We start from the raw sequence: 18,178 nt of genomic DNA, 5'->3' as shown, positions 1-18,178 counted from the left end.
ATTTCTTGAAAGATGATGTCTAGGCTCTTTTTTTGATCATGGCTTTCAGATAGTCCAATAATTTTTAAATTCTCTCTCCTGGATCTATTTTCCAGGTCAGTTGTTTTTCCAATGAGATATTTCACATTGTTTTCTAATTTTTCATTCTTTTGGATTTGTTTTACAGTGTCTTGATTTCTCATAAAGTCACTAGCTTTCAATTGCTCTATTCTAATTTTTAAGGACGTATTTTCTTCAGTAAGCTTTTGGACTTCCTTTTCCATTTGTCCAATTTTGCATTTTAGGGCATTCTTCTCCTCATTGGCTTTTTGGACCTCTTTTGCCATTTGGGTTAGGCTATTTTTTAAGGTGTTATTTTCTTCAGTATTTTTTTGGATCTCCTTTAGCAAGCTGTTAACTTGCTTTTCATGATTTTCTTGCATCACTCTCATTTTTCTTCCCAGTTTTTCCTCTACTTCACTTACTTGCTTCTCAAAATCCCTTTTGAGCTCTTCCAAGGCCTGGGACTGATTCATTTTTTTCTTGGAGGTTTTGGATGTAGGAGCTTTGACTTTGTTTTCTTCTTCTGGTTGTGTGTTTTGATCTTCTTTGTCACCAAAGTAAGATAATATAGTCTGACTCTTTTGCGCTGCTTACTCATGATCCCAACCAATTACTTGAGTTTTAAACTCTTTGTTAAGGTAAGAGTCTGTTTCCAATGTGGAGAATGTACTGTCCCAAGCTTCGGGGGTTTGTACAGCTGTTTTCAGAGATACTTCTAGGGACCTGAAAAGTGTCAGTTCTTCCAAGGTGTTATGATAAGGGGCGAGGTGTTTCCTCTCCACCACCACAAGAAGCTTTACCACACCAGCATTCCTCCTTGCCCCAGGACCACCTCTCAGAACTGTGACCCAGATCCAAGCACAGGTAAAGCAAGAGATTCCTGCCTCAGCCCTGGCAAAGAGATCTTTGCAATCCCCTCTGATCATTTACTTGATTCCCCCTCAGTTTGTGGGCCAGAAGCTCAGGAAACAGCCGTGACCCCGGGCCGTGCTGGAGACTTGTGGCTGAGACCTAGCTCCTCTCTCACCGCTGTCACAGACTTTTCCCACTGACCTTCTAAGTTATCTTTGGCATTTGTGGGTTGAGAAGTCTGTAAACTGCCACAGCTGCCTGCAATTCAGTCCTCTGAGGCCTGCTCCAGGTTCACTGCAGCCTGTGCGCCCAAGCCAAACTTCACTCCTCTCCCAGCCCAGTGCGATACACCTTTCCGATCAACCATCCAGGTTGTCTTGGGCTGGAAATGTGTTTCACTCTGTCTTTTTGTGAGTTCTGCTGCTTTAGAATTTGTTTAGAGCCATTTTTTATAGGTATTTGGAGGGGTTTGGGGGGAGAGCTCAAACAAGTCACTGCTTTCCCTCCACCATCTTGGCTCTGCCCCAGAAATGTTTATTTTTATCTATTTCATGTATAACTGTAGTTGTTAACCTTGAGGTTAATCTTCTGGCTCAAGCTCTCTGAATTTAGGTAGGCCTGGCCACAAGTGAAAGACATGGTCTGTTGCCAAGGTTGTATTTCATGCCTTTTCAGTTGGTAGAACCTACCAGAGTTGGCACTAAAATGGTCGTAGTCTTCAAAAACTCATAATGGCCTCTGTGCTTCAGTGAGACATTAGAGTAGGCCTTTTGTGGACCATAGAATTATATTGTGAAAAAAACAAAAGTCAGATTTAGATAAAAAGTACAGCCTAAATATGGTAATATAATTATATTCTACAACAGCAGCATCTTAGTATATGTATATATGTGTGTGTATACATACATAACAGAAATTATGTATGTTATGAATTGCCACTCTGACACACCATCCAATAGGTCTTAGAAAGGTTACAATTGCATTGACCTACACTGACAAAATTACAGATCCCTGAAGAATTAAGTTTTATTGATAATGTGAATAATTCTTAGGGAATAAAAAGAGCAAAATAGTGTTGTTTGCTTATTTTTATTCATGTTCCTTCTTAATGTCATTTTAGCAGGGATGAGTGGCAAGAGGAGGGAGTGGTTCATAAATAGTCATATTTATATAGGGAAGTTTTGTAATTTGAATGTTCAGAATTTATGGTTCATAGATCTCCTCTATTCTTTATTCTCTATTTATACATTTCAATTTAACACTTAAAAAAAAACATAGATCATACAGAGAGAGTATAGTGTAGTTGATATAGTACTAATCTTGGAGTCATAAAGACCTAGGTTAAAAACCTGCCTCTGGGACTTCTAAGCTATATGACCCTCAGCAAATTGTTTAATCTCTATGTGTATCTGACAACTCCCAAGAATTTATTTAAGTCATTGACAGATTGCATCTTTGTTGGTAGAAAGTTCTCCACACATACATAATCACTGATCTTTCCTATATTGTTTTGTAAATCAGATTTGTAGCTCTCTTATCTACAAATTATTTTATATGTTTATATCCTGTTTTCTCAACTGAATTAAAAGGGTTGGTTTTGTTTTCTTTTGTTTTAACAAAGTAACAGTGTTTTATACTTTTGAAATCCATAATTCCTATCATAATGCAATGCACATAGCAGGGAGACAACGATAGACCATTATACAATTATTTATTAATAAAAGATTCTTGAGAGTCATTAAGTTGATTGTAGTAAAGTAATCCACATATAGATTTAGGAGTTTCAAAGAATAATAATTAAAACTTGGGGCTAAGTGGCTTTAGTAAAATCATTTATAAAAAGTTTTTAGATAACTGAAATGGTTAATATAATTGCAGATGATAATCAAAAACCTTTAGATGCACAGAAGCTGGTGGGAAGTAGCTGGAACACAAACTAGCATTTGAAGGAGTTGAGAAGGATGACAAGTTATAATAACATCCAGCCAAATAGGAATGGATTACATGAGTGAAACCCATTAATACTACCAAATGATGATAGGATTAAGCCAACCTTAAGGGAGAAGTCAAATGCATTGCTCCAACCAGGAAAAGTTATATGGTGGGGAAAATTTTGAAATTCTGTTCTAGAGCATTTTTTGACAAAGAACCAATGATGATAATGTCTATTATTATTTTTATTTATAACAGAAATGGATCAGAACTTTAATGCCTTTGACCAAAGATTATTGTCAAAGTTATTTCACAGATAATAACACAGGAGTCAGCATTTAGTCAGCAGAACAATTATATTGGAGCCACAAGTGACAATGTTATAGGGTCATTCCTGTTTTTAGGGCACTGAGTGACTGGCCTATTTAAACCTTCTGCTATCTTATGTCTTGGTCCTTCAGCCTTACTCTCTTTAGACCTGAAGTGGCTGTGGATACACCTCTTCCTTATTCTTCTCAAATGGACCTCCGTTTTTCCAATTTTAGTCAGTTCATGATCCATAGCTGTTTACTCCCCCAACACCTGGATGGCGTAACTTCCCCTTTTGGGCTTTGGAATAGAATTTCTCCTTTATTTCCATCTTTCTAGCTTCTGTCTTCTACCAAGGCAGCTAAGTTCAGTTATGCAAATTATCTTGGGCTGTTTCTTAGTGAGTTTTCAAAAGCAAAAAGGAAGGGACAGAGCCAGCAAGTGCTCCCAGTGCTTATTCTAGGAAAGTAGGAACTCTGCTGCAGGGGTAAAGATTAGTGGTAGCTTAAATTTAAAATAACATTTTCTCCAAATTTTGAAGTGACTGGTGCCAAAATAGACTCTTAAAAAGCTTGTCTTGGTTGGATAATAAGAACTATACCCTAAGAATTGTGCTTGAATATATTTTGCTCAAAATTACTTTCAAGAAACTATTGGCATGACTCTGAGCCCAGAGTGCTGCTGAGTCAAGAGTACAGAGCTTCTACTGGCTGGAGTCTATGCTGATAATGTCAAAACAGGATGAATACTGGAGATGCCCATCACCTTTATAAAGGGCTAGTACTTAGGGGAAGAAGACTGTCAGGCATTTAGTAATTTCACTACCACTTCTGATAACATAGTTCTTGATTTCTATGTAGTAGAATGTAAGAATACAAGGTACTTGATTATCAATACAAGCTATATAATAATATAAGGTACTTGAGGGCAGGGATTGTTTTGTTTGTCTTTATATTCCCCAGTGCCTAGCACTGTGGTTGGCATATAGGAAATGCTTAGTATAGGCTGTTGTAGATCTTCCTAGCTTTGGTCTAACCCCCATATTCTTACTTCTGCTTTACCTCTTGGACTGCCATGTTCCTGAGAAACTATAGTTCTGACATGGCCAAACTTGTCATTTATGCTCTTCCTTGGATCTTGATTTGGACTCTGTCTCTCCTTCTCAAGGAAGAGTTGTTTTTGTTTCCCCTGAGGCCCTTTGGCCATCCTAATAACCAACATGTGTTAGCCAGAACATATGAGGGATATGACAGGGTAGTGGATAGCTCCCTGGGAAGGTAACAAGCATTTATGAGGTTCTTACTCTGTGCTAGGTACACAGTAGTTGCTCAATAAATGACTGATTTGAAGTGAATTGTGCACATGTGAAGATAATTCTTTCACTACTAGCTATGCTTATTTTTAGGAGAACTTTGTTGTCATTTTTGATTCTCTGTCTTTAAGATATTGACCACACAAAAAGCACACCATTTTAAAAAAAATGGCCAGTTGTGGGGCTTGTTTGCTGCTATACCTGAAACATCTACAACTATGACACATTGGAGAGGTCCTCCCAGATACTCCATTTAAAACGAGGTGCCCAAGGCAGCTGTCTCAGTTCTCCACCCTACTCTATACTTCTCTGGACTTTCTTCATGTCTCTCCACTTAACATAGTGCCTGGCACATAGTAGGAACTTAATCTTTACTGTCTGACATTGTGTTTATCATCTTTCGGTGGGTCCTTGCATGGGTCTTCACTAGAAGATTGCCCCCACTATCATCCTCTCTCTCTCTTTCATATTCTTTATCTACTAGATCCTTCCCTACCACGTCTCCCCTTTCCTTAAAAAATTCTCACTAGATTCTATCATGCTTCCTAGCTGTCATCCTATAATGACTCCTCAGCTAAACTTCAAAAAGCCATCCACACGTGATTCCTTCTCTTCTTCTCTCAATCTCTTCTTAAACTCTGCAGTCTGGTTTCCACCCCTACCATTAAACTGAAACTGCATCCTCCAAAGTTACTAATGATCTTTTAATAGCCAGTTCTAATGATCTTTTCTCAATTCTTATCCTTTTAACCTCTCTGCACTATTTGACAATGTTGATCACTTCATTCTTGATAATCTATCTTCTGTGACAGCATGTCTTGGTTCTCCTATCAGTCTAACTGCTCCTTCTCAATTTTTTTTTAATTGTATCTTCATCTATGTCATGCCCACTAATGCAGGACACCCTCCAAAAGTCGGTCCTGTGCCCTCTTTTCATTTCTATCTAGACTCAGTGTATCAGTTTCATTGGGTTTATTATCTTAATATAGACGATTTCTAGGTCTACATACGTAGCTTTAGTCTCTCTCTTGAGCTCCAGTCTTATATCGCTGTCTATGGGGTGATTTGAACTGGATATTTTGTAGGAATGTCAAATTCAACATGTCAAAAATAGCACTCATCATTCCCCCTATCCCCTCCATCCTCATTCTCTCTATAGAACTTTCCTATTACTGTGGAAGTTACCACTATCCTTCTCACAGAGATTCAAAACCTTGCTATCACCCTTAACTCTTGGATAGAAGGTCCTTGAGGATAGGAACAATCTTTGCTTTTTCTTTGTATTCTTAGTGCTTAGCACAATGCCTGTCACTTAATAAATGCTTGTTGATTCTGATGGAATCATGGAATTTCAGAATTGAAAGGGAACCTAGTAACCATCTTGTCTAATACATGTCTGAAAAGAATCTGATCTAAAAGATAAACAAGTAGTCATCCAGACTCTTTTTTGTTACTTATATTCAGTTTATTATATAATAGAAGTTAGCCTGGTCACATTAAGGAAAATTTAACTGAGCTCATTTTAAGTTGGAAGTATCATTAAATTTAGTCCAGAGATATAAGATCAGATGGTAGTCACTTTGCAAGACAAATGCTGAAATCCAAGTTGAATTTTTGAAGTGTCATGCATTTGTTAATGGGAAGGATTAGATGAAAATAAACTATTCAAGAGTTGCCAATGCTGGTCCAAATGTTAGTCACCCCTAAGTATGAGTCACACTCCTAAAATTATTTCTTTGTAAAGAATATATATGTACACACACACACATATGAATACAAAAAAAAGAAAATAAGTGTTTAGAGGCCGCAGAAAGGTTCTATCTAAGCCAAAGTTTTGGAAAAATAATGTAGCTTCGACTTAGAACAGTGCTATGTTTCAAGGAATAAAACAAGGCAGTTATTAGCCATGTAACAATATAAAGTCCTTCATCATTCTGATGACTCATTGTGGTATGGGGATGTGGTATGGTTCTTGAACGCTATATTGATGAATCACAAACTGTCTTGGATATTACCATGGCAGAGGGGATTTGAATACAGGCTTGGTGTGTCTGTCTGGTAAGGATCAGTCTAACTAACTAATGTTCAGAGAGGTTCCTCCCTAGAAGAGTGGCTAACAAATGATGAATTTTTCCAACCCAAGTAACCCATGAATATTATTTACTAAGAAGTGAAGAGATTGTAATCTGTCAGTGCAGAGTACCCACATTCATGAAATCATAGATTTTTAAAGTATTGTGGTTAACATAAATTTGTAAATTTTAAAAAGTGACAAAACATTAGCAAATGGGAAGGTACTGTCCTTCATAAATTGCACTGCTATTCTTGTTATGAGATGAGTAAAATGATTAAATACCTTGACATTTATTTGGGGGTGAAATTTGCCTGCTTATGCATTTCTCTAGCAATTTGAAAAGGAAATTGTATATCAAAATGATGCCTCAGAAATTGGAAGAGAATTAGGGCATCATTTTATTTCCAAAAGGCAAATGTAAACATTCATTTGAATAAAAGAAAAATAAACTAAGGTGAATCAACTACTCTTTCCTTTGATGTTCTGCTGCCCTCCTTCTGCAGACAGTTTTACTGTATAGTGAAATGTTCACTAACTGTAGAAAATCCCAGTAATTTCCCCCCTATTGATAGTTGCACTGGGGAGGAAGAAAGCATATTTGAAAATTTCGAGTAGAAGGAATGGTGTGTTATGAAAAGTGTATGGTATACTCTGGGAAAAATATGTTCTGCATTGTAGACCATTTAGTTGGGAGTGTACAGTTTGTGTGGCAGAGAAACACATCAGGTTTGGATTGTGAAGTTAGGAGCCAGAATATAGAATGCTCTGAGAACCAGGCCAAGAATTTTAGACCTTATCTTATTGCCAATGGAAAGTCATTGAAGGTTTCTCCGCAGGCAGGTAATATGTATAAGGAGGCATTTTGGGTAAATTAATCTGAAAATGGCACGTAGAATAAATTAGAAGGTAGGGAGAAGGATTAGGAAACCCGAAGCCAGGAGGTGTTACACCACTGCAGGAGTAGTTCAGGCTTGAAGTGATCAGGGTGGTAGACAAAGTCCCGGGTTTGTAGTCAGAAAATCTGAATTTGAACCCTAGCCCAGCCACTTACTACTGGCGACCTTGGACAAGCCACTTAAACTTTCTAGGCTTCAGTATCTTAATTGGTAAAATAATCCACGCTCCCAGGAAAACTAGAGGATGGTAAAGGATGAGCCCTCACAGCTGGAAGCAACATCCAAGGTTATCTAGTTCAACCCCCTCATTTCATCTATGACGAAACTGACATCTAGAAGGTGAAGGTTACAAAGGGCAAAAACTAGACCAGGGCCACCGGCCCGTGGTATTCCCTGCAGCAGACCTCCACCTCCCAGCTCCCTCAGCCTCCCATGCCTGCAATACACGGCCTCTCAGCCTCCGTCTCCCGGCATCCTTCACGTCTCAGCCAAAACCCCACCGTCTGCAGGGGGCCTTCCCTGTTTCTTCCCTAGTCCGTTCCCTTTGAGCCGACCCAAAATTTATACTCTATGTGTCCTGTCTCTACACATTTGCTTGCATAGGGTCTCCTCCATTAGCTTCAAATTGCTAGAGGGCAGTGGCCGTCTTTTGCCTTTCTTTGTGTCCTCAGCAATAGGCGCGGCCATAGGAAGCCCTTAATAAATGCTAGTGGACTTGCTTTGATTACAAGACAGAAAAGAAAGAAAATGACCTCGTTTGAAATTATAACCAATTGGGAACAGGGAGTAGGAGGGGAGGTGGGAGGGAAGGGAAATGCTTTTAATTAAAAATAATAGTTTAAAAACCAAACAAAAAGATGGTAACGGACTTTGTCCATCCGGGTAACGGCATCCGCAGACAAAGGACTGAGAATCCCGCGCGGCATTTATCAGGGGTCTCAGACGAAGCTGCTCAGGCCCCTCCACGTTCTGCCCATTCAATAAGCCAGCGCACCGGTCGCAGGGCGGGGTACCCTCGGCCCCGCCTCGGTTCGCTCTCCCGCCCCCGGATACGGAAGTGACGCAGTCCCGTCAGACCACGCGCCCCTTCCCGCGGGGAGTGTTTCCGCCATTTTTGAAAATCAGGAAAAGCCGGTGTGAGCACCTCTTGCTGCCATCATGGCCGCCTTCGCCGTGGAGCCGCAGCCGCCTCCGACAGGTGAGTGGCAGATGAAGCGTCCGTTTCAGCCGGACGACCCCATCGGCGAGCGGGGTAGGAGGGTGGCTCTGGGATTCTCGCGGTCGCTGGAGCTGAGCGCGCGCTCCTCTCCGGGGTGGACCCCGACCCCAGTCGCGGCGGCCCCAGGGGGGTGGTTGCGGGTGCCCTCCGGTCGCTGCCGCGTCCCCGCCGCTCATGCAGCCCGGCGCGGTCCCGATTCTCCCTGAGAAGGTGTGAGCGGGGCTCGGGGTCCAAGCCGCGCCCTGGAAGCATGGGCGAGGAGGCGATTGGCTCAGGCCGAGCGTGGGCGGAGTCCTGGAGTTTGGGTTAAAGTCATCCTCCCACAGGTGTCGAGGGGGTGTGTCCCGCCGAGGTTAGGAGGACTTTGCCTTTTTTAAGAGTCTTAGCTTCCCGGAATCAGGAGATAAGCTCTCTTTGTTCTGTCATTCAGTCAACAAGCATTTATTAAACGCTTACTCTGTGCCGGACTTTGTGCTCGGCGCCGGGAATACAAAAGAAGACAAAAACGTGGTTTTTAGGAGCTCGCGTTCTAATGAGAAAGACGCTACTTAGCTATGTGCACACAAAATAGTGTCCCGAACATTTATTAATCACCTACTCTATACCAGGCACAGAGCTAAGCACCGTTGGGGGTTGAGGTGGGGTCTTACCAAGAATGGCAAAACTGTTTCTGCTCTCAAGGAACTCACAGTCTAATGAGAGAGACAACACGAAAACAAATTATGTACAGTGGTGCTATATACAAGCTATACTGGAAATAATCAACCAAGGGGAGGCACTAGAGTTAAGGGAGATCAGGAACCGTTGCCTGTATGGAAGATGGGATTTTAACTGGAACTTGAAGGAAATCAGGTAAGCCTAGGCGTTAGAGATGTGGAGGGAGTGACTGCATTCCAGGCATGGAGGACAGCCAGTGAAAGTGCCTGGAGTCAGAGATGGAATGTCTTGTGCAAAGGACAGCAAGGAGGCTGATGTCTTAGACATGTGGACCTTAGACTATGTGTAGAGGGGGGGAGTAAAATGCAAGAAGACTGGAAAGATTGGGAGGCCGGTTATGAATTGCAGTTAACACCAAACAGAAGATTTTATGTTTAATCTTGGAGGTGATAGGGAGTCACTGGAGTTTATACAGTAAAGAGGTAATGTAGTCAGGTCTGTGCTTTAGGAAGATCACTTTGGCAGCTGAATGGAGGACGGCTTGGAGTGGGGAGACACATGTGGCAGAACAACAGACTAGCATGCTCTCAAATGAGGTGATAAAGGGATGTACCAGGGTGGTGGTGATGAAGTGCTTGGATGCCTGTGCTTGGACCTCAATTTCTCTCTGGCCTCAGAAACACTATCCCTGACAGTTTCCCTCCAGCCCAAGGACCCTATCTCTGGCAGTAACTCATGAGTGGGCCCAGTGAGGCAAACTCTCTCTCCCTGTTACAAGAACAAACTGATCTCTGTAAAATTTACCTTGTATGAATAGAACTATCTTGTACCAGCAGAATTATCAAGTACTGATGCCCACAGTTACCATATACAATCCAGAAGTCAAGCTATAGACGTCAACTCCTGAAGCTATCTTATATCAGACATAACAGACCAAAAACATAACCTTTAGGAACCCTCTCTCCCTCTTCCCCGCCCCTTGCCAGTAGTGAATGATGTAGTTGTATGTTATCACCTAACTAGCATACTTGGCACATAAATTCACTACCTTTCCTATATAAACTTTAGCATCATTCTTGTTAGGTTGTGAGTTCCCTAAGGAACTCGGCCCACCAAGGCAGAATTCTTAAGGCCCTCTGCCTGCTGTATAGCATAACAATAAATCTTTGCCACTTTTACTTAAAGAATTCAGAAGTCTGTGAATTCATTCCAGATGACCCTTCTTGTACTCCAGTCCTTGAGGGATCAAAATCTCTCAGACGGAAACAGTGGCAGTGTCAGAAAGAGGGAGTAGATTCAAAGAGGAAACCTTGATTGTTACCCTGAGGGATTGGGTGGATGTAGCAAGTTTGGAAGAGGGAAAGGTTGGTGGGAAAAGTTTCACTTTTAGACGTGTTGAGTTCAAGATATCCACAATACAGTTGGAGATGCCAGAGAGAGGGATAGGGCTACATAAATAAATCAGTATCATCTGCATAGAGATGTTATTTGAGTACATGGAGCTGATCACCAAATGAAATAGTAAAAAGGAGAGGAGAAGAAGGCCAAGGAGAACACCCAAGCAGGAACACCCAGAGTTAGCAAATGTGATCTGGATGAAGAGCCAGCAAAGGAGACTGGAAAGCATTTACACAGGTAGGAGGAGAAGCAGAATGCAGTAGTGTTAACAAAGACCTAGAGAGAAGAAGGTATTAAGAAGTTGATCTACAACCTGATTCCCCCCCCCTTAGGAAATTGGGATTAAGTGACTTGCCCAGGGTCACACAGCTAGTGAATGTCAAGTGTTTGACTGAGGTCGAATTTGAACTCAGGTCCTCCTGACTTCAGGGCTGGTGCTCTATCCGCTGCGCCACCTAGCTACCCTGAGAAGTTGATCTATAGTGTCAGAGTCTATAGATAGGTCAAGAAGGATGAAGAATGAAAGAAGGCCATTAAATTTGGCAATTAACAAATCATCGGTAATTTTAGAGAGAACAGTTTCAGTTGAATGATGAAGTTGGAAGCCAGACTAGAGAATTGAGAAGAGAGAGAGGAATGAAAGTGTAGGTATCAGTTGTAGATGTATGATCTTTTCAAGGAGTTTAGCTACAAAAGGGAAGACAGATATGGGATGGTAGCTACACTGCTGGATGGATCAAGTGAGAATTTTTTAGAAGGTGGATGAAACATGAATATGTTTGTAGGCCTGTAGTGAAGTCAGCACGCAAGGAGTGTTTGAAGAGAAGTGAGAGAATGGCCATAAAAGGGAGAGTGATCTATGAAGAAGATGGGATCAAATGTGATCACTTGTACATGTGGAAGAATTTGCATCGGCAAGAAGGGCCACTTCATCCTATGAGATAGCTGAAAGAGATATTAGTAGAAGGAAGGCATCTGAGTGAAGTGAGTTGAAGAGGAACGTAGGAAAAAAGAGACTCTTGGATCTCTTGATGAATGGCCTCAGTTTTTTTTTCATTGAAATATGAAGCCATGTCCTTTGCTCAGAGGGTAGAAGAGAAGGAGCCATGGAAGGTTTGAAGGAGCCCCTGCTTGAATGGGGTAGTGAGTCAGTTGTTGTTCATTTGTTTCAGTCACGTCTGACTCTTTATGACCTCGTATGGGGTTTCTTGGCAAAGATAATGGAGTGGTTTGCTATCTTTCTCCCAGCTCATTTTACAGATGAGGAAACTAAAGCAACATGGTTAAGTGACTTGTCTAGGGTCACATAGCTAGTACATGTCTCAGGCCAGATTTGAACTCAGAAAAATGAGAGTTCTTGATTCGAGGCCCTGCACGGTATTTACTGTACCACCTAGCTGCTCAAAGTCAATTAAAGAGGTATAAACATAATTGCCTTGCCACAGGGAAGGCCTAGTTGAGATTATGTAAAATAGTTTTGTAGTGGATTAAGTCAGCTTGTTTTTCTTTTTTTTTTAAGAGCTTTATTCAGTAAGCATGTTTTGGGGTTGCAGAGGGAGAGGTGGAATGATAACAGATTGTGATAGATAAGGGAATTTCAGAGTTTATGAACATGGAAGTGATGCATTTGTGACTGATGGCAAGGTCAACTAGTTAGTGCCAGAACCTTTATTAGAAAAATAACTGTAACTTCCAATCCTGCCTTCGTTCCACTCTACTGCTAAAATGATCATTCACTGATCGCAGAAATTTACTCGAGTTTATACTAAATGCAGTTATTTGATAGTCTGACACTTTTTCTAATAGTTTTATTTCTTTGGGGGAAATTAAAATATCATATCTTTTTTAAAAATTATTTATTTTTAGTTTTCAACATTCACTTCCATAAGATTTTGAGTTCCAAATTTTCTCCCTATTTCTCCCCTCCCCCCACCCCAAGATGGCATGCAATCTGATAATAGACTCCACATATGCATTCATATTGAACCTGTTTTCGCAGTCATATTGTAAAGAAGAATTAGAACCAATGGAGAAACCACAAGAAAAAAGAAACAAACAAAAAAAAGAAAAAAGAGAGAGAGCAAATAAAATGCTTTGGTCTGCATTCAGACTCCATAGTTCTTTTTTGGAATGTGGACAGCATTTTCTATCATGAGTCCTTTAGAGTTGTCTTGGATCCTTACATTGCTAAGAAGAAATGAGTCTATCAAAGTCAGTCATCATACAGTGTGGCTCTGCTCACTTCTCTCAGCATCAGTTGATACAAGACTTTCTAGGTTTTTCTGAAGTCTGCGTGCTCATCATTTCTTATAGCACAATAGTATTCCATTACATTCATATATCATAATTTATTCAGCCATTCCCCAACTGGTGGTCATCCTCTCAATTTCCAATTCTTTGCCACCACAAAAAGAGCTGCTATAAATATTCTTGTACATGTGGGTCTTTTTCTCATTTGTATAATCTCTTTGGAATACAGACCTAGAAGTGGTATTGCTGGGTCAAAGGTTATGCACATTTTTATAGCTATTTGAGCATAGTTTTAAATTGCTCTCCAGGATGGTTGGATCAGTTTACAACTCCACCAACAATGCATTTGTGTTCCAATTTTCCCACATCTCCAGCATTTATCATTTTCCTGTTTCATCATGTTAGCCTATCTGATAGGTGTGATGTGGTACCTCAGGTTTTGATTTGCATTTTTCTAATTAATAGTGATTTAGAGCATTTTTCATATGACTATAGGTAGTTTTAATTTCATCATCTGAAAACTGCCTGTTCGTATCCTTTGATCATTTATTTATCAATTGGGGCATGAGTTGTAGTGTTATAAATTTGACATAGTTCTCTATATATTTGAAGCCTTTATCAGAGACATTGATTGTAAAAATTTTTTCCCCAGTTTTCTGCTTCCCTCTTAATCTTGGGTGCATTGGCTTAGTTTGTGCAGAAACTTTTCAATTTAATGTAATCAAAATTATCCATTTTGCATTTCATAATGTTCTCTATCTCTTGTTTGGTCATAAATTCTTCCATTCTCCATAAATCTGACAGGTAAACTATTCCTTGCTCCCCCAGTTTGCTTTTAGTATCAGCCTTTATATCTAAATCGTATACCCATTTTGATTTTATTTTGGTATATGGTATAAAATGTTGGTCTGTGCTTAGTTTCTACCATACTCTTTTCCAGTTTTCCCAGCGGTTTTTGTCAAATGGTGAGTTCTTAAACCAGAAGCTGGAGTCTTTGGGTTTATCAAGCAGTAGATTACTATAGTCTTTGACTACTACTGTGTTTTGTGTACCTAACCTATTCCACTGATCCACCACTCTGTTTCTTAGCCAGTACCAAGTAGTTTTGATGATTTCTGCTTTATAATACAATTTAAGATTTGGTATGGCTAGGCCACCTTCCCCTGCATTTCTTTTCATTAATTCCTTGATATTCCAGACCTTTTGTTCTTTCAGATGAATTTTGTTATTATTTTTTCTAGGTCTATAAAAAATTTTTTTTTAGTAGTTTGATTGGTATGGCTCTGAATAAGTAAATTAATTTAGGTAGAATTGTCATTTTTATTATATTAGCCCATCCTACCCATGAGCATCTGATGTTCTTCCAGTTATTTAGATCTGACTTTATTTGTGTGAAAAGTGTTTTGTAATTGTGTTCATATAGTTCCTGGGTTTGTTTTGTTAGGTAGACTTCTAATGTTTTATAATGTCTACAGTAACTTTAAATAAAATTTCCATTTCTATGTCTTGCTGTTTGGCTTTGTTAGTAATATATAGAAATACCAATGATTTATGTGGGTTTATTTTATTATCCTGCAACTTTGCTAAAATTAAAACATCATATCTTAAAGAACACTGAAGGGAGAGTTTTTTAATTTCCTTGAACAAATGAAAGAACCTTCTGCCTTTTTTTTTTTTTAATTTTGTATTCAATGTTGCTTCCTCAGTTTTGGCAAGGTTGGAGTGGAAGTCATTTGACGATATGGAGAGAGTAACTAAGACTTAAAAAACCTTAATATTACTAATAGATCATTATCTTCTTTCGCTGGTTTGCTCTTTGGCAGATATATATTTCTATTGTAAGTGTTTGGGTAATATCTAATGGGAAGTGAAATGTAATAAAGTGCCTGCTTTAGGGTTGTCAGACTCTAATGAGATAAGTATGTTAAGAGCTGTATAAAATTTAAAATGTACTACATATCTCAGTTATTATGAAAGAAATGGAAGAGAAAATAAAACTCCAGTATTTGGGTTAGCAGTAATACTCAAATGCATCCTTGATTTCATCAGTTTGGGTTTTCTCTCCAATGGTGCACATAGTCCATATGTACTTGCCTGCCCCACATTACTCTTTTTTTTTTTAAATGAAAAAAAAATTTTTTTCCAATGTTACTCTTGTTGATGTCCGCCCCTAAGTTCTCCACAGAGAGTCCACCCAATGAGCTGAGCACCTTCCTTTAGTTCTCTTGACATCACAAAGATGCTAGTGGAGCATGTTCCTTTTGACTACTAAGCCAGTGCACTTTTACTACATCATGCTGCCTTCCAATTCAATTTAACAAGCATTTCACAGCTGCTGCGATGTGGCACTCTTGTGTGACTGGTGAATATCTTTTTTAAACATACGTATTCTGTTTATTAGTAATTAGGTCACTGAGCAAAATTATCTCAGAAGAATCTTGTCTGTTGGAGAACTGCTAATGTGGCATTTTGTACTACCAAATCAAATTTATTTTTATAGTCAACGAACCGCACAGTTGGGATCTTGTATTCTTTGAGTCTTGGTTTCTTTGACTCTTTTGGTCAAGTGGGTGAGGTTGAAGATGTTGTCTGCTGTGGAATATTATTTTTAAAAGCTTGTCTGATCCCTCCTAATAACGTTATCAAGGATGTCATGGAGGAGATCTTTATAGAGTATAGATTAGGCTTATTAAAATTTTATAGAGATGGAGAAAATAGGCACGTGGCTCAGTAATTCCTAATCTCTCAGTAACTTTTCCTTTTTGGTAATAATAATGTCTGAGTTTTCATTTTTATTTTTTAACCTATACATTTCGTTTTTTTGTCCTCCTTCAGATTCCTTGAAAATCTCATCCTCAGCATACTCAAAATTGTCACCACAGACCTCCTTGTATACACTTTGTAACAGTCCAGCTGCTTTTTCTGTCTTTCTTTTCTTTTTTTTTTGATGATTTTTTTTTTTGGCTTTTTGGTGAGTCATTTGGGGTTAAGTGACTAGTCCAGGGTCACACAGCTAGTAAGTGTCAAGTATTTGAGACTGGATTTGAACTCAGGTCCTCCTGACTCCAAGGCTGGAGCTCTATCCACTGTGCCACCTAGCTGACCCTGTCTTTATTTTCTTTTATGCCATTTCTATTTATGTAATAAGCACTTCTTGGACTGAGAAGTTGCTTGACTGTACTTGATGGGCAATCAATCACTGGGCTAAGTGTTGGGCTACAAAGAAAGGCAAAAGACAGTTTCTCTCTCATCAAGGAGCTCTCAATCTAATGGGGGAGATGCCATGTAAAAAATATGCACAACCAAGCCAGTACAGGATAAATGGGAAGTGTAATCAACAGAGAGAAGGCATTAGAATTAAGATGGATTGGAAAAGGCTTCCTGTGGGATTTTAGCTGGGACTTGGAGGAAGCCAGGGAAGTTGGGAGGTAGAAATGAACCATTCTAGGTATGGGGGAAAGCCAAAAAAAAAAGTTCCGAGTTGAGACACGGAGTGTCTTAATCGGAGATGGTGGAAAGAATTACAATTTTTTTTTTTACACTTTTTTCACCATTTTGTCTCTTGTCTTTTTAGCTTAGTCTTTAAACACTCGTGGAATGACTTCGCTTAGTTGTGTCTGTTAGTGAAATTTTCTTTAAATTGTGTTTTCCTTTCATTGCTTCTTGTTGTTTTATGAATGTGAGGATGATGGGGAGTAATTGAGGATAGGGGCTTGAGGACTGGAGATAGAACAAGGGGAAAAGGGGTTTGACATGAGTGTGATATTGAACTTATTGGCTATAGATGTCAGGGAGGAAAGTGAAATTCAAGCATAGATAAGAGCCTGAGACTTGGAGGGATTGAAGTGATAAGAGTGAAGAATAGGTTGGGGTTGAAGGTGGGGGGGGGGAAGGGGAAGTGAAACAGGAAGAGACATGAGTTTTTGATCAAGAGGTTAAACATGGTGGTGATAAAGATCCAGGGTGTGACCATCCTTGTGCGTGGCCGAGGTCTGGTGGAGGAGTAGTTGGGTTTTGAGGGGATTGAGGAACTGGGAGGTTAAGGTATTTAAGGAACTAGTTTAGGGTGTTTGTGGGAATGTCAGCATTCCTCTTGAAATCTAGCATAAATGGAGTAGTTGAGGTGGAAAGGAAGATAGTGAGTCAGTTGAATGTACTGTTAGAGTTTATAGATTGTCTAAAAACTGTGATTCTTAGTATCCTTTGCTCCCCTTTTCTACAACTGCCACTATGATTATAGAAGCAAAAGGGTGCCACATAGAACCGAGGGCCATTTTTTCTTTTTCATTCCCTGAGTGAATGTGTACTTGGCAAAGAATTCATCACCAAGTTGGCTAGCTTTCTAGTGGTGAGCCTCTCTGTCCTTAACTAGGCTAGTCCTTGGAAAGCAGACACTATGTATTTTTGGCGCACACATGATGTCTTTTCAACATGGTAGAAGCTGCTGTAGGTGAACTTTAGCCTCATCTTCCCAGCAATCAGGCCTCTATCTCACTTTCTGGTCACCAGCTCCCTCCATGTTGTTTTTTTTTTTTTTTTTGGTTGGGCAATGGAGGTTAAGTGACTTGCCCATAGTCACACAGCTAGTAAGTATTATGTGTCTGAGGCTGGATTTGAACTCAGGTTCTCCTGAAGCCAGGGCTGGTGCTCTATCCACTGCGCCACCTAGCTACCCCTCCCTCCATGTTGGTTAAAGAATAACCCCTTCGCTTGCCTGTTCTTCCCTCAACACTACCAGTTCCCCGTTATATGTGGTCTTCCTTTATTTCCCCCAGTTCATCAAATATCATGAATTTGTTTTTTCTAATCCTATATTTATTTTTAACATTCATTAAAAAAAAAATTTAAGTTCCAAATTCTCTCCCTCTGGCCCCTCCCTCACTTATTGAGAAGGCAAGTAATATGATATGTTGTTTCTCAATTAAAATGTAAACTCCTTGAAGGTAGGAACTGTCTTGGTTGCTTGTATTTGTGTCCCCAGAGCTTAGCACAGTACCTGGCACATTTAGGTGCTTAATATATGCTTTTTCTATCCATCTATCTATATAATTGCTTTTGAAAACTTGTTAGCTATATAGATGCACATGTGCGTATGCGTGTGTATATGTATTAGTATTATCTCCATGCTACGATGAAGAATTGGAGTAGGAATCTAGGACAGCAGGAATAGTTTTAATGTGAACTTGTCTCTGTAATTCTTGAAAGTCATGCCAAATATCTATGTGTGTGTATGAATG

At 39.7% G+C, this 18,178-nt stretch overlaps 1 protein-coding gene across 1 annotated transcript in view; it reads left to right on the top strand.

Moving 5' to 3' along the window:
* The first annotated feature begins 8,500 nt into the window (after positions 1-8,500).
* Positions 8,501-18,178, top strand: part of NUP35 (nucleoporin 35) — a 44,502-nt gene continuing 34,824 nt past the window's right edge. Inside the window, exon 1 of the mRNA XM_027865655.1 lies at positions 8,501-8,615. Within this exon, the coding sequence (XP_027721456.1) occupies positions 8,576-8,615 (40 nt within the window). The 5' untranslated portion in view covers positions 8,501-8,575. The remainder of the gene's footprint in view (positions 8,616-18,178) is intronic.

The sequence above is a fragment of the Vombatus ursinus genome, unplaced genomic scaffold (genome assembly GCF_900497805.2).
Source record: "Vombatus ursinus unplaced genomic scaffold, bare-nosed wombat genome assembly UNPS02014779.1, whole genome shotgun sequence".
NCBI lineage: Eukaryota > Metazoa > Chordata > Mammalia > Diprotodontia > Vombatidae > Vombatus > Vombatus ursinus.
This window is presented reverse-complemented; position numbering and strand designations above follow the sequence as displayed.